Below are 16,844 nucleotides of genomic sequence, written 5' to 3'. Positions count from 1 at the left end.
CTAGCAGCCTTCTGTAGTTTCAGTGCCCGATGGTCTCCATTCAGTAAAGACTTGTTAAATCAACTCCTGCATTCCGTGTCTCCATTAACGCACGGATTTAATACTGGCGACGACTAATAAACGAACTTACCTGCAACTCGGCAGCACCTCAGACGACGTTATTGACGGTCGAAGCCAGAAGAGAGAAAAATAAAAAAAAGAATCCACAGAAACTCGAGAAACGGGCGTCAACCGTGGGCAACCGCCCTCCAAATCATCGACTTGAAAAGTGCAGGAGAGACTGTCGAGAGCCAGGCTTGGTCTCTAGTCTGTGGTTTCCCAGCCAATCGGGCTGGTGGCAGGTAGTGCACTGATCCTTCCTGGGCTGCGGCGGGCTAGAGCTTGATCGGGTGGCTCTGCAACAGGGCCGGGCAGCGAGTCGGGAAGCAAAGAGAGAGAGAGAGGGTGGAGCACACAGGGCGCGGCCGGTGCTTCACAGCCGGGCAGCGTTCGGACCCAAGAAGAGGGAGGGAAGTGTCCCAGAGGGTCCGCTCCACGACGGGAACGGTTAAAAATAAAAATACCGCGGAGAGCGGCGTTGACAGCAGCGGCAGCGGCGGGAAAGCGCGGGAGGCGCCATCTTAACTCGGTGGGGAAGAAGGAAAAGCGCGGGAGGCGCCATTTTGTTAAATTGGGGACGAAGGAAAAGCGCGGGAGGTGCCATCTTAGATTTTCAAGATGCCAAAGACTGGTGATATCACTGCCTTTGATAATGCAATAGAAGACTGGACCACGTATGTGGAAAGAGTCGAGGTATATTGCGAGGCAAACGAAATAGCCGAGGAGAAAAAGGCATCGGTATTGCTAAATTTAATGGGCGCAAGAATGTACGGCCTATTGCGGGACCTGATTACTCCAGCCAAACCGAAGGCGAAGAGTTTTAACGAAATTGTTGCTATCCTACAGGAACACCTAAATCCTACACCGCTGCTGATAGCAGAAAGATTTAAATTCCACAGGAAAAATCAGCATAAAAATGAGAGCAATGCTGATTACCTTACGGAACTACGCAAGCTATCAAAGCACTGCCAGTTCGGAGCAGGACTGGCAGATACCTTACGGGACAAATTTGTCTGTGGACTCCTGAGTGAAGGAACCCAGAAGAGGTTACTCTCAGAGAAAGAGCTGATGTTAGATAAGGCTTTCAGCGTGGCAGTATCGTACGAAGCAGCAGCAAGGGGAGCTGCGGAGATACAACAAAAGCCACAGGAATACGGCACCCACGAAATGACACGGGGATTTGCAAAATGTTATTGCTGCGGCAGAACAAACCATGACCAGAAGGACTGCTGGTCCAAGGACAAAATATGCAGGCAATGCGGGAAGATGGGACACATTTCACGAGTTTGCAGGTCTGAGAAGAAGACCAACGACAATAAAAAGGCTACTAAGGAACCGTACAGGAAAGTACAAAAGATGACGGACAGTAGTTCCGAAGACCAGATGAGCGATAGTGAATCCGGGAGCAAGAGACTAAGCTGTCTCAAACTTCACAACGTAATCGCAAAAGAGGATCACCGAACCATGTGGGTCACCCTCACGATAGCAGGGTACCAAGTCAAAATGGAATTGGATACAGGATCAGCTCTAACCGTCATGAATTGACGAGACTACGAGCGGCTATTCTCACACATACCCTTGAGAGAGACATCCATTGTCTTGAGGACGTATACGGGGCAAAAAGTATACCCCAGAGGAAAAATAAGGGTGCCTGTCGAATACAACGGCAAGAAAATACGGAAATTGTATTTCTACATTCTGCAAGATGGTGGACCACCGTTATTGGGACGTGAATGGATCAGAAAGATAAGTTTAGACTGGCACTCCATTCAGGCACTGACGGTGGCTGGTAAAAAGGATGACGACGTCACTCCTGGACGATTGTCAACAATCTTAGCTGACACCAAAGAGGTATTTCAACAAGAACTGGGCACTCTTAAAGGCGTAACCGCCTCGATAAAAATAGAGGAGAATGCAATTCCCAAGTTTTTCAAAGCAAGACCGGTACCATATGCAATTCGCCCAGCCGTTGAGGCAGAGCTGGAGAATGCAGGCGTGTTATCTAAGGTAGACTGGAGCGAGTGGGCGACACCCATCGTTCCTGTCATGAAGAAAACGTTAAACAATAAGTCTGAGGAGCCAAGGAAGGTTCGCATCTGTGGGGACTTCAAGGTGACAGTGAACCCAGTCCTTCACACAGTACAATATCCTCTTCCAAGGATAGAAGATATCTTCGCCTCACTATCTGGAGGGAAGCGTTTTCAAAAATTGACCTAGCACAAGCATATTTCCAGATGGAGGTTGAAGAATCCTCTAGGAAGTATCTCACGATAAACACTCACAAAGGTCTTTACCAGTATAATCGACTGGTATTCGGAGTAGCATCAGCTCCGGCGATATGGCAAAGAGCGATGGAACAAGTCCTGCAAGGGATACCGAGGACTCAGTGTTACTTGGACGACATCCTGGTGACAGGTGAAGATGACAGTGAACACCTTGCCAACCTAGAGCAGGTGCTCACTAGACTACGTGAACATGGGCTACGAGCCAATTGCCCCAAGTGCGAGTTTTTTAAGAAACAGATATCGTATTGTGGCCTCGTGATTGATGAAGAGGGGTTGCATAAGTCCCCTGACAAAATTGAAGCGGTAGTTAAAGCTCCAGCGCCTGAAAATGTGTCGCAACTGAGGTCATTCCTCGGATTGGTGAATTACTACCATAAGTTTTTGCCGAATTTGTCCACAATTCTGCATCCACTGAACGCCCTACTACGAACGGGAGTAGCATGGAAATGGACCGGTGAATGTAAGCGGGCCTTTCAGAAGAGTAAGGACCTAATCACTTCAAGAGAAGTATTGGCTCACTACAACCCATCACTACCGATAAGACTGGCGTGTGATGCGTCTCCCTACGGCATTGGGGCGGTACTGTCACATAAATTCCTTGATGGTTCTGAGAGGCCGATAGCTTTTGCGTCACGCTCGTTAACTTCAGCCGAGCGTAACTACGCCCAGATTGACAGAGAGGCCCTCAGCCTGGTGTGGGGGGTGAAGAAGTTCAATCACTACCTGCACGGTCAAAAATTTACTCTAATAACTGATCATCAACGTCTTGTCTCCATTTTCAACCCTCAGAAGGGCGTACCGATAATGACAGCACAACAGCTACAGAGGTGGTCCCTTTTCCTAGAGGCACACCAATATGACATCGAGTACAAAGGAACTAAACAGCATGGGAATGCTGATGGATTGTCGCGCCTACCGTTGCCGACGGTGGAAGAAGAACTTGCAGTGGATCCAATGGAGATATTCCACTCGACCATAGTCAAATGTCTCCCTGTGACGAATGCAAACATAGAAAAGGAAACACAAAATGACCCGACACTATCCCGGGTCTATGATTTAACGGTGAAGGGATGGCCAGCACATGGCGAACCACTGCTGCCAGCATTCTCGCCGAGAAGAGAACAGCTGTCAGTGTGCAGAGGAACCTTGATGTGTGGATCCAGAGTAGTAATTCCACCCAAATTGAAGGATAGAGTGTTCAATGAGCTTCATGAGGACCATCTGGGAGGGGTAAAAATTAAGAACTTAGCTAGAGCGTTTGTGTGGTGGCCGGGAATCGATAGAGAAATCGAAGAGATGACCAAGAGCTGTACAGGATGCCAGAAGGTCCAAAACGCCCCACCACAAGCCCCTCTACATCCATGGGAGTGGCCCTCATCTCCATGGCAAAGGGTGCACATTGATTTTGCTGGTCCCTTCATGGACTCGATGTTTTTAATTGCGGTGGATGCACATTCAAAGTGGCCAGAGGTAATAAAAATGTCCTCAACCACCACAGAAAAAACTATTACAGTCTTACGAACCATATTCGCCAGGAATGGGCTGCCTGAACAGATTTGCTCTGACAATGGACCACAGTTTGTGTCTGAAGAGTTCCGGAGGTTCTTAAAGAACAATGGTGTTGAGCATTACACATCTGCCCCATATCATCCAGCCACTAATGGATTGGCCGAGAGGTTTGTTCAAACATTCAAGAAGGCTATCAAGGCAATGTGTAATGAAGATATACCCCTACAACACAAGGTGGACAACTTCTTGTTTGCCTACCGGAATGCGACACATGCGGTTACCAACCAAACTCCAGCCATGATGTTCTTCAATCGAAGACTACGATGCTGTTTGGATTTGGTTAAGCCGAACATCAGAAGAGATGTGGAGAACAGGCAGTTTCAGAATATGAATGAAAGACCGACCAGGAGTTTTAAGATAGGTCAACCAGTTTTGGCCCGGGACTACCGCACAGAGAAATGGCAGCCAGGAACGATTTGTACACGGCAAGGACCTCTCATGTATACCGTGGACGTTGGAGAGAGCATTGTAAGACACCATGCTGACCAGATTCTAGAGTCACGGGAAAACGTCAACTCCACACCACGATCTGATACACCTGGCGATGAAACCGACGTACCAATTGCATCTACCGCAGAATCGGTGATATTGGAAGCAGATGAACCAAACAACGACATTGATCCCGACTCAACCTTGCCAGAAGAACCTGATACCCCAAAGAGGCGTTATCCAGACAGAATCAGGAAGCCTCCTCAAAGACTGAACTTATAATTGATTAACCTCAACCAATGTATCTAGCAACCGTAATTGTGATTGTAATTAGTTATGATTTAGTTGTTAAATGAATGTTATGTACTGTTTATCTGAAAGGGGAGGAATTGTTGTGTATGTGTACCTTTAAGAGAATAACTGGTCTCCGACTGCAGTACCGGCAGTGACCACCCCTGTATAAAAAGGCGCTAGCAGCCTTCTGTAGTTTCAGTTCCCGATGGTCTCCATTCAGTAAAGACTTGTTAAATCAACTCCTGCATTCCGTGTCTCCATTAACGCACGGATTTAATAAAAGGAGATACAACCCAAATCAAACCCCACTCCCATTGAGAGTTGGGTTGGACATGGTTACACAGCAGATCAGGATTTTTATTTTAAAAGTTTTGCCTCCTATTATATATTCAGCGCATTTGAACATTTTAAAATTTGGAATTGCTGTTGGCCATAGTAAGCTTCTTTGGTTAGGTGTACTGGACCGTTATTTTTAAAAAAAGAAAAAATGCCAACATTGTGGCTCGGAGGGAGGAAAAATAGGACAAATGAGTTGAGGCAGTAGGCTTTGCATTATTTACCTAGTCCTGAACCTTCTGACCGGTACACTCTGAGGCCATTCAAGTTGAAGACGAGTAGCTAACTCAGTTGAAGGACGATGTATGGCAAGCTCATGAAGGGATTCAATTTTTACTGGGGCAAGAGTGACAGATTCATCAAGAAAGTTCGGCCATACCTATCTCTGACAACTGTCCTACACAGTCCTTCTCTGCTCAATGATGCAAAATTACAGCTCAATTCAGCAGACTGTGGCAAAAACACTTTTGGTTGTGTTTGGATAGGTAGGAATGGAGCCATTGAATAATGGTCCCGAGGTGATGGAGGAGGACGGATATGTTAAAGGCTAAAGAAAGGTTGAGGATGCCAAGGAGGGATAACGCTTGATGGCCACAATCACAGAGGATGACTTTAGCTAAGGCTGTTTCTGTGCTCTGTGAAGGGCTGAAGCTGGTGTGCAGGAGTTTAAATTGAGGGTTTTGGGAGCGAGAACTGGGGGGCAGTGACATGTTCGGGGACCTTGGAGAGGAAAAAGAAATTAGATATGGAATGGTAGTTCAAGAGTATCGCAATACAGTATATATGGAGCTATTAGGATATAAACCACCACTCTTGCAAACACGTGTACTTTGGGATGTCCAAACTGTGACCAGTGGACCACCCTCCAAGCCCTGGCACTGCAGCCCTACAAGCCCAAGCAACTCTACTGATTGTGCTTCTATTCTGGGACGCACTGTAGGGTATAGTGAGTATACTGACATTCTATTTTTACTGCCAAGAGTGTGCCCATTACTTGGCAGCACGTAATTGAGGGCATGCTGCGTATACTATTATACTTAATCCTCATTTACATATCTTCCACATACATAGCCACACTATCTATAATCTTCGTTCATGTACATTCCCATTATGCATTGTGCTAAATCCTCATCTTATTATCTAGTTTCCTGACATAAGATCTTTCCCATTGGGATCTATTGCTTATACTTGATATCTGATTATGGTTTAAGCACATCTGATCCATAACTCTGTCAGCTCTTCTTGGAAGGCAAGGCTCATTTAAGATTTTTTTAGTAAGTGAAATTGTGTAACATTGTTCAGTGAACTCATTGATCCACTTTTAATTTTGATTGAATGCCAATTTTGATCCCCAAGTCTATATGACACAAATGCTTTGACGCCACTGTTTTAGTTCCTCTGATTTGTCAACCAGTGGAGATGCAACCAATGGTAGAAAATGCATTTGTAAATTCAATAATGTTCTAATGTGTGGACATTATAAATGTGTGATTGCTACAGGCTTCCGTCAGCAGTTCTGCCACAGATATGAGTGAGGTAAAGAGATTTGGGGAGGGATTTCCAGAGGGTAGTACTGAATCAGTTGAATACTCTGCCATGGCAGGGGAAGCAGAGGGAGCAGGGATCAGCTATGGCTCAGTAGGTAGCACTCTCTCAGCTCTGAATCAGAAGGTTGTGGGTTCAAGTCCCACTCCAGAGACCTGAGCACAAAATCCAGGCTGACTCTCCCAGTGCAATATTGAGACAGTGCTGCACTGTCTGAGGTGCCATCTTTTGGATGAGACATTAAACCGAGGTCCCGTCTGCCCTCAGGTGGACGTAAAAGATCCCACGGCACTATTTCGAAGAAGAGCAGGGGAGTTCTCCCAGATGCCTGGCCAATATTTATTCTTCAACCAATACCTAAAAACAGATTATCTGGTCATTATAACATTGCTGTTTGTGGGTGCTTGCTGTGCGCAAATTGGTTGCTACATTTCCTACATTACAACAGTAACGACACTTCAATAGTACTTAATTGGCTGTAAAGTGCTTTGGGACATCTTGAGGTCATGAAAGGTGCTATATAAATGTAAGTCTTCCAAGGGAATACACAATAGGCCAGCATTAGTGGGTTGGAGGGTTCAGAAGGACTTGGGACAGATTCCTGCGGAGGGGGTGGGGTGGGCAAGGCCATGCAACAATTTGTCGACCTTTATTACCGTATACTGTAAGGCAGCTTTGACATTGGAACACTAATAGCAGATTGTTTTAATTGTACGCTCTTGCTGAAGAATGTGTGGAGAAAGCAGTTTCCTACCAGGCACCTGTTGTGGGAGACTGAAGATTCAGCTAGTATGAATCTTCAGATGTGGATTAGCATCTGGCATCAAGACTTCGTCTGGGAACTGTCGAGATTTGATACACAAAAACGGAATAGACAGAACTATATAGATTTCTGTTTTTAAATCGTTGAAGCTTTCAATTATAATTTAGACGGTCTTCCTTTAGAGAATCTTTTAAATTAAGCCCTTATCACCAAATTACAAATTGGTCTTTCCCCATACTTTTCTGCTACCTTCTCCTCCTACAAGCATCTCATCTTGTTGCACCCCTCTCACCTTTCCTTTAAAATTCTTATTCTCTCCCATTCCCCCCAAACCCCATCGTGAGTTTCTCACCAAGCTGTCCTCCCTCAGCCTCTACACCAAACGAGTCCTCATCCTTGGTGATTTCCATCTCTATGTCAACTCCCCTTCCTCTCTGATTTCACAGCTCTTCTGTCCTCCCTAAACCCCTCTCTCCATGGTCTCAATCACAGACAAAGCCATCTTCGACCACTTCCTTGAATCCCTCACCATCAACAGCCCCTTAGCCCATCCAACTCCACTTTCCTTCCACATCCACCCTGGAACCCCCTCCTCCCTTCAATTCACTTACAATTGCAGTTTCAAGCTGCTATCTGCCTCGCAATTGGCTCTCCATTCACCACAATACTTCTACAGCTGTTGATCTGCTCAGTTGCTCCCTCACCTCCACCTTTGATATTCTAGTTCCCTGCAAAACCTTTACTCTTTCTTATACTGGTCATTCCCCCTGGTATGTATGGCTCCCATCTTCGCACTCTCAATTTCAAGGGGTGCAGCCTTGAGCATATCTGTGGCACCACTGGATTAGCCATCCATCACCAGATCTGACTGGATGACATCAAGCATTGTTGGGCTTCACTCTCCTCTGCCAAATCCGCCCACTATTCCATGGTTCACCCTGGAGAGCAAAAATAACCCCAGCTTTTTTTCACCACTAATCGTCTCCTTAAACCCCTCTCACTTATCCCTTCCACCGACACCTCCAGCAAGTGCGCAAAGTTCATGGACTTCTTTGCCACTTAGGTTGAGGCTATCAGTTTAGCGGTCCATCCTTAAACTGCCAACCCTCGATCCCTCTGTCCTTGCAACCTACCACCCCATCTTCAATCTCCCTTTCTTCTCAAAAGTCCAGGAACATGTTAATTGTCTCTGAAATCCGTGCTCACCTTTCCTGCAACTCCATGTTTGAATTTCTCCAATCAGGCTTCCACCTATGCCACAGTCTTAATCAAAGTCACAAATGGTAACTGTGGTGCATCATCCCTTCTCATCCTCCTGAACCGCTATGCAGCCTTTGACTCGGTTGACCACACCATTCTACTCCAATGCCTCTCCTTCAATGTCCAGCTTGGAAGGAATGCACTCGCTTGATTCCACTCTCACCTATCTGATCATAGCCAGGGAATCTCCAGCAATGGCTCATCTTCCCGCCCCCACGCCATTACCTACGGAATCCCCAACAGGATCTGGGGCCAGGTTCCACATGTACGACACTGACTACACCCAGCACTACCTCTCCATTACTTCTCTTGACCTCGCCACTGTCTGTGTTGTAGAAACATAGAAGATAGGAGCAGGAGTAGGCCATTCGGCCCCTCGAGCCTGCTCCGCCATTCAATGAGATCATGGCTGATCATCCAAATTCAGTACCCTGTCCCTGCCTTCTCCCCATATCCCTTGATCCCTTTAGCCGTAAGAAATATATCCAAATCCTTCTTGAATATATTTAACGAATTGGCCTCTACTGCCTTCTGTGGTAGAGAATTCCACAGGTTTACCACTCTCTGGGTGAAGAAATTCCTCCTCATCTCTGTCCTAAATGGCTTACCCCTTATCCTTAGACTGTGACCCCTGGTTCTGGACTCCCTGACCATCAGGAACATCCTTCCTGCATCTAGTCTGTCCAGTCCTGTTAGAATTTTATAAGTTTCAATGAGATCCCCTCTCATTCTTCTAAACTCCAGCGAGTATAAGCCCAATCGACCCAATCTCTCCTCATACGTCATTCCTGCCATCCCAGGTATCAGCCTGGTGAATCTTCGCTGCACTCCCTCCATGGCAAGAACATCCTTCCTCAGATAAGGCGACCAAAACGGCACACAATACTCAAGATGTGGTCTCACCAAGGCCCTGTACAACTGCAGCAAGACATCCTTGTTCCTGTACACAAACCCTCTCGCTACGAAGGCCAACATACCATTTGCCTTCTTAACCGCCTGCTGCACCTGCATGCTTACCTTCAGCGACGGGTGCACAAGGACACCCAGGTCTCGTTGCACTTCCCCTTATCCCAATCTATTGCCATTCAGATAATAAACTGCCGCCTTGTTTTTGACACCAAAGTGGATAACCTCGCATTTATCCACGTTATATTGCATCTGCCATGCTTCTGCCCAATCACCCAACCTGTTCAAATCATACTGGAGTTTCTCGGCATCCTCCTCACAACACACACGCCCACCCAGCTTTGTGTCATCTGCAAACTTGGAGATATTACATCTAGTTCCCTCATCCAGATCATTAATATATATTGTGAATAGCTGGGGTCCAAGGACCGATCCCTGCGGTACCCCACTAGTCACTGCCTGCCACTTGGAAAAAGACCCGTTTATTCCAACTCTTTGCTTTCTGTCTGCCAACCAGTTCTCTATCCAAGTCAATACCTTGCCCCCAATCCCATGTGCCTTAACTTTACACGCTAATCTCTTATGCGGGACCTTATCGAAAGTCTTTTGAAAGTCCAAATACACCACATCCACTGGTTCTCCCTTATCTATTTTACCAGTTACATCCTCAAAAAATTCCAGTAGATTAGTCAAGCACGATTTACCTTTTGTAAATCCATGTTGACTTTGTCCGATCCGGTCACTGTTTTCCAAGTGCTCTGCTATTACATCTTTTATAATGGACTCTAGCATTTTCCCCACTACCGATGTCAGGCTTACCGGTCTGTAATTCCCCGTTTTCTCTCTACCACCTTTTTTGAACAGTGGGGTAACATTAGCTGCACTCCAATCCATGGGTACTGTTCCAGAGTCTATCGAATTTTGGAAGATGACCAGCAATGCATCCACTATTTCTGGGGCCACTTCCTTAAGTACTCTAGGATGTAGATTATCAGGCCCTGGGGATTTATCGGCCTTCAATCCCATCAATTTCTCTAACACCATTTCCCTACAAATACTGATTTCTATCAGTTCCTCCCTTTCATTAGACCCCATGTTTCCTGACATCTCTGGGTGGTTATTTGTGTCCTCCTTTGTGAAGACAGAACCAAAGTATGTATTTAATTGGTCTGCCATTTCTTTGTTCCCCATTATAAATTCCCCTGATTCTGACTGCAAGGGACCTATGCTTGACTTCACCAATCTTTTTCTCTTCACATATCTATAAAAGCTTTTACAGTCAATTTTAATGTTCCCTGAAAGCTTACTCTCATACTCTATTTCCCCCCTCTTAATTAATCCCTTTGTCCTCCTTTGTTGAATCCTAAACTGCTCCCAATCCTCAGGTTTACTGCTTTTTCTGGCCAATTTATATGTCCTCTCCTTGGATCTTATGCTATCTCTAATTTCCCTTGTTAGCCACTGTTGAGTCACCTTTTTTGTTTTATTTTTATGCCAAACTGGGATGAACAAATTCTGTAGTTCATCCATGCGATCTTTGAATGTTTGCCATTGCCTATCCACCGTCAACCCTTTGAGTGACATTCCCTAATCAATCCTACCCAACTCGCGCCTCATACCATCGTAGTTTCCTTTATTTAAATTCAGGACCCTAGTCTCTGAGTCAACTACTTCACTCTCCATCTTAATGAAGAATTCTTTCATATTATGATCGCTCCGACCCAAGGGGCCTCGCACAAGATTGCTAATTAATCCTTTCTCATTACATAATACCCAGTCTAAGATGGCCTGAACTCTAGCTGGTTCCTCAACATATTGGTCCAGGAAACCATCCCGTGTACACTCCAGGAATTCCTCCTCCACAGTATTGTTACTAATTTGGTTAGCCCAATCTATATGTAGACTAAAGTCACCCATGATAACTGCTGTGCCCTTATTGCACGTTTCTTTAATTTCCCTTTTAATGCCATCCCCAACCTCCGCATTACTGTTTGGATGTCTATATACCACTCCCACTAACGTTTTCTGCCCCTTGGTATTTCTCAGTTCTACCTATACAGATTCCACATCATCAGAGCTAATATCCTTCCCTACAATTGTGTTAATCCCCTCTTTAACCAGCAATGCTACCCCACCTCCTTTTCCTTTTCTGCCTATCTTTCCTGAATATTGAATACCCCTGGATGTTGAGTTCCCAGCCTTGGCCATCCTGGAGCCATGTTTCCGTAATCCCAATCAAATCATATTCGTTTACCTCTATTTGCGCAGCTAATTCATCCACCTTATTACGAATGCTCCTCGCATTAAGACACAAAGCCTTCAGGCTTGTTTTTTTAACACTCTTAGATCTTTTAGAATTATTATTTACTGTGGCCATGTTTGATTTAAACCCTTGATTTCTCTGTCTGCCACTTTTGGTTTTTCTCCTTCCTGTCTTTTGCTTTTATCCTTGTTTCCCTTTCCTCTGTCTCCTCGCTCAGGTTCCCAACCCCCTGCCATTTTAGTTTAAACCCTCCCCCAGAGCACTAGCAAACACTCCCCCTAGGACATCGGTCCCGGCCCTGCCCAGGTGCAAACCGTCCGGTTTGTACTGGTCCCACCTCCCCCAGAACCGGTTCCAATGTCCCAGGAACTTGAATCCCGCCCCCTTGCACCATTCCTCTAGCCACGTATTCATCTGAAATATCATTCTATTTCTACTCTGACTAGCACGTGGCATTGGTAGCAATCCTGAGATTACTACCTTTGAGGTCGTATTTTTAAATTTACCTCCTAACTCCCTATATTCAGCTTTTAGGACCTCATCCTGTTTTTTACCTATATGGTTGGTACCTATATGCACCACCACAGCTGTCTGTTCACCCTCCCCTTCCAAAATGTTCTGCAGCCGTTCTGAGACATCCTTGACCCTTGCACCAGGGAGGCAACATAGCATTCTGGAGTCTCGTTTGCGGCCGCAGAAACGCCTAGCTATTCCCCTTACAATAGAATCCCCTATTACTATAACTCTCCCACTCTTTTTCCTCCCGTCCTGTGCAGCAGAACCACCCACGGTGCCAGGAAGTTGGCTGCTGCTGCCTTCCTCTGATAAGCCATCACCCTCACCAATATCCAAAGCGGTATATCTGTTTGTGAGGGGACAGCCACAGGGGAACCCTGCACTACCTGCCTGCGCCTACTACTCTGCCTGGTGGCCACCCATTCTCTTCCTGCCTATGCAGCCTTTACCTGCGGTGTGACGAACTCCCTAAACGTGTTAGCCACGGCGTCCTCAGCATCGCGAATGCTCCAGTATGTATCCACTCGCAGCTCCATCGCCGCAATGCGGTCTGTCAGTAGCTGCAGCTGGATACACTTCCCGCACACATGGTCATCAGGGACACATGAAGTGTCCCTGATTTCCCACATAGCGCAGGAGGAGCATACCATGGGGCCGAGCTCTCCTGCCATGACTTACCCTTTAATTAATTCAAATTAAATTAAATTAAATCAATCCCACCAATTACACTACAATTAAATGATATACTTAAGGGCCCTGGTTTACCAGCAGTCCCCGCTACACCACAGACACCCTATAAACTATAAACCACAAAATTTAAGTTTGGAAAAAAGATCGTCTGACATCCAGTCTTGGATGAACCACAATTTCCTCCAGTTGAATATTGGGAAGACCAAAACCATATGATCCTGAGCTGAGCTGCTGACTCCATATCCTCTTCTTCACAAAGACTGCCTACTTCCACCTCTATAACATTGCCTACTTTCCCCCTTTCCTCAGCCCAATTGCTGCTGAAACCCTTTTACGTGCCCTTGTCACCTCCAACCTCAACTATTCCAATCTCTCCTGGCTAGCCTCCTATCCTTCACAATCTGTAAACCTTAGCTTACCCCAAAAACCAAGTCCTGCTCATGCATCACTCCTGTCCTTGCTAATCTATATTGGCTCCTGGTCCTCCAACACCTCCAATTTAAAATGCTCATCCTTGTGTTTAAATCCCTTCAAGGCCTTGCCCCTCCCTATCTGTAATCGCCTCCAGTCTTTCAACCCCGCTCCCCAGAACTCTCCACTCCTCTGACTCTGGCCACTTGTGCATCCCCCTCCCGCCTTTTGCCCCACCATTGGCGGCTGTACCTTCAACCGTTTGGCACCATTTCCTAGAATTCCTTCCCTTAAACCCCTCCCTCTCTTTACCTCCCTCTCCTGCTTTAAGACCCTCCTTCAGATCCATCCCTTTTATCAAGGTTTTGGTCACCTTTCCTAATGCATCCATTTTTGCCTCATTACACCTCTGTGACGCACCGTGGGATATTTTTCTACATTGAAAGCACTATATAAATGCAAGTTGATGATGGTGTTGTATATTTTTTACATTTTCTTCAAACCATATGCTACTTGAAACTTTAGTTTAATATTTGTTATGGTAATAGCAAAATTGGACCTCATTGATAAATGATACGTTGCTAGAAAATAGTCAGTCAGTGTATTCTGTGTTATAATTGCTGGGCTAATTTTTTATTTTATTTTTTGTTCATTTTATTAGGCAACCTGACAAACTTGTAGTGGTTTGGACAAGAAGAAGCAGACGGAAATCTTCCAAGGTATGCATAAAACCTTTGTTGCAGAAAAAGCATCATGATTCTTTGAATCCATCTGAGTCAGTTTGTATTGATTGAGCAGCTTAATAATGAGTATTGGAATGAAAATAAAACTGACATCTGGGAAAGGATTTTTCGTTCATTACATTTGTACCGTAAAGGCTGAGGACAGAGTCTGATTAAAGAGAGACAGCATGGACTCAGAAGGGGCAGGTCGTGTCTGACCAATTTACTGGAGTGCTTTGTGGAACTACATATCACGTGCATAACGGGGAGGCAGTGGATGTTTGTCATTATTCTACAAAACAGACTGATTTACAAAATGTGTGCCCATGAAATAGATAGCAGACTATTGGGCTGGGTTTATGAATAGGTGATGGTAGAACAAAGGGTCGTGGTATGTGGGGAGATGTCAATAGTGTCCTAAAGGGGTTAGTGTTGGGGTCACTCTTTTATAATTTTGTGAATAACTCAGAGGATGAAATATTGTCCAAAGTACCTAAGTTTGCTGATGACATTAAATTTGGTGAGATTGTGACGGGTTAGGACAGAGAGGTGGCAGATGGAGTTCAACATGGATAAGTATAATGCAATGAGATTAGATAGAAGAAGCAAGATTGTAGCTTACAGTACTGTTTGAGCATGTCTTATGGCTTTGCTGTTATAAGGACTTTGTCAAAATTTACAATACAGTATAAATTGATAATATATTATGAAGTTTATATATTGATAAATATTTTGCTTTGTTTCCTCTTGAAGGCTCATAGCTGGCAACCAGGAATTAAAAATCCATATCGAGGAGTTGTGGTATGGCCTGTTCCTGAAAACATTGAAATCACTGTGACACTTTTCAAGGTACAGCAGCTTCTAAACTCTGATTCTGTTCTAACAGCCTTCCCCACTATAAAAACTGTCTCATTAGTAACAGTGGGGATTTTTAAAAACAAATTTGCATCTGAGGCTTAACTAAATGTGGCTCATATGAGTAAAATGTTAAAACTGTAGCTGAAGTGAACATCATTGTCTCATGTATACAGCTAATGCTGTGATGTAAAGTGAAATAAAGCCTCAAATCATGCACGTTGAAAGCCTGCCATCTTTTGTGCATCCATCATGTTAGCAGCTACTGATGAAACAAAAAATTAAACTGAAAAAAATCCACCTAACAAACTTTGTCTCTGTACAGTATTATAATCTATATGTACATAACAACGGTTGCCATGTGCTTTGAGGACATAACACATATTGAGTTTGAGGTGATGTGCATAATTACCGCTTTGAACTTTGCAGTCTGACTTCCTGTAGGAAAAGCTTTGTCATTTGTAATTGTACTTGTACTATCACAGCAAAACATAACTGACTGTGATCTCTGGTAGAAAACAATTTCTCTGGATTACTAAATTCAGCATGTACTGGCTCTGCTCATGGCAATCCTAATTTACAATGTTTTTATCTGGTTTCCATGCTTAGTTGGAATGTAAAGATAAAACACAGTTCTGTTTGTACTTGCTTTCATTACAAGTTCAAGGCTCACTTATTATCAAGTAGAATTATGAATGGCTTGGAGTGAGGGAATAATTTGTAATTTACTTGAGGGGCCCATATAGCATATATACTGTACTAGCTGGGGGAGCCCGGCGGTGCCGAGGCTTTTTGAGGGCATGTTGTTGTTGGAAGAGAGAGAGTGAGCAACTGGGGGGAAGAGAGAGAGGGAAGGAGAGAGAGGGAAGGAGAGAGGGAAGGAAGGAGAGAGAGAGAGCGAGAGAGAGAGGGGGAAGGAGAGAGAGAGATGGAAGGAAAGAGAGAGAGATTGGGAGTGTGAGAGAGAGATTGGGAGTGTGAGAGAGAGATTGGGAGTGTGAGAGAGAGATTGGGAGTGTGAGAGAGAGATTGGGAGTGTGAGAGAGAGATTGGGAGTGTGAGAGAGAGATTGGGAGTGTGAGAGAGAGATTGGGAGTGTGAGAGAGAGATTGGGAGTGTGAGAGAGAGATTGGGAGTGAGAGAGAGAGATTGGGAGTGTGAGAGAGAGAGAGACTGGGAGTGAGAGAGAGAGAGATTGGGAGTGTGAGAGAGAGATTGGGAGTGTGAGAGAGAGATTGGGAGTGTGAGAGAGTGAGAGATTGGGAGAGAGAGAGAGATTGGGAGTGTGAGAGAGAGAGAGATTCTGGGAGTGAGAGAGAGATTGGGAGTGTGAGAGAGAGAGAGATTCGGACTGTGAGAGAGAGTGATTGGGAGTGTGAGAGAGAGAGAGATTGGGAGTGTGAGAGAGAGAGATTGGGAGATTGCCATAACATGAGGAAAAAACTTAGAAAAATATCAAACCAAAAACACAGACATCCAGAAAACGAGGAACTACGCCTTACTTATTGTCAGACACTAACACAATACAGAAACACACTCAGAACCAAAAAAGAGCAATATATTAAGAATACACTCAGCTCCATGGAGGAATCCATTGATTCCAATTGTTTCTGGGAAAACTTGAAAATACTACACAAAAAACAACACGACGATTTGGCCATTCAAAATGGGGACACATGGGTAAACCACTTTGAAAAATTATACCAGAAAAACACACTAAGACCAGAGCAACACCAAATATGCAAAAAACTGGAAAAGCTAGAAATGGCCATAAAAGATAACCAAAACCCGCTGGACGCCATAATAACAGAAAAAGAACTTCTTGAAAAACTCAAGGACCTGCGACCAGGAAAAGCCTGCGGGACAGACGGCATACTAAACGAGATGATTAAACACACAGA

At 44.9% G+C, this 16,844-nt stretch overlaps 1 protein-coding gene across 1 annotated transcript in view; it reads left to right on the top strand.

Moving 5' to 3' along the window:
• LOC147121368 (EH domain-binding protein 1-like) overlaps window positions 1-15,535 on the top strand; it is a 94,219-nt gene extending 78,684 nt beyond the window's left edge. Inside the window, exons 3-4 of the mRNA XM_085981574.1 lie at window positions 14,028-14,085; window positions 14,842-15,535. Of these exons, the coding sequence (XP_085837700.1) occupies window positions 14,028-14,085; window positions 14,842-15,048 (265 nt within the window). The 3' untranslated portion in view covers window positions 15,049-15,535. The remainder of the gene's footprint in view (window positions 1-14,027; window positions 14,086-14,841) is intronic.
• The last annotated feature ends 1,309 nt before the right edge of the window (window positions 15,536-16,844 follow it).

This window comes from Somniosus microcephalus, chromosome 3, assembly GCF_052327205.1.
Source record: "Somniosus microcephalus isolate GS21.2 chromosome 3, FLI_Smic_1.0, whole genome shotgun sequence".
In the NCBI taxonomy this organism is placed as follows: Eukaryota; Metazoa; Chordata; class Chondrichthyes; order Squaliformes; family Somniosidae; genus Somniosus; species Somniosus microcephalus.
This window is presented reverse-complemented; position numbering and strand designations above follow the sequence as displayed.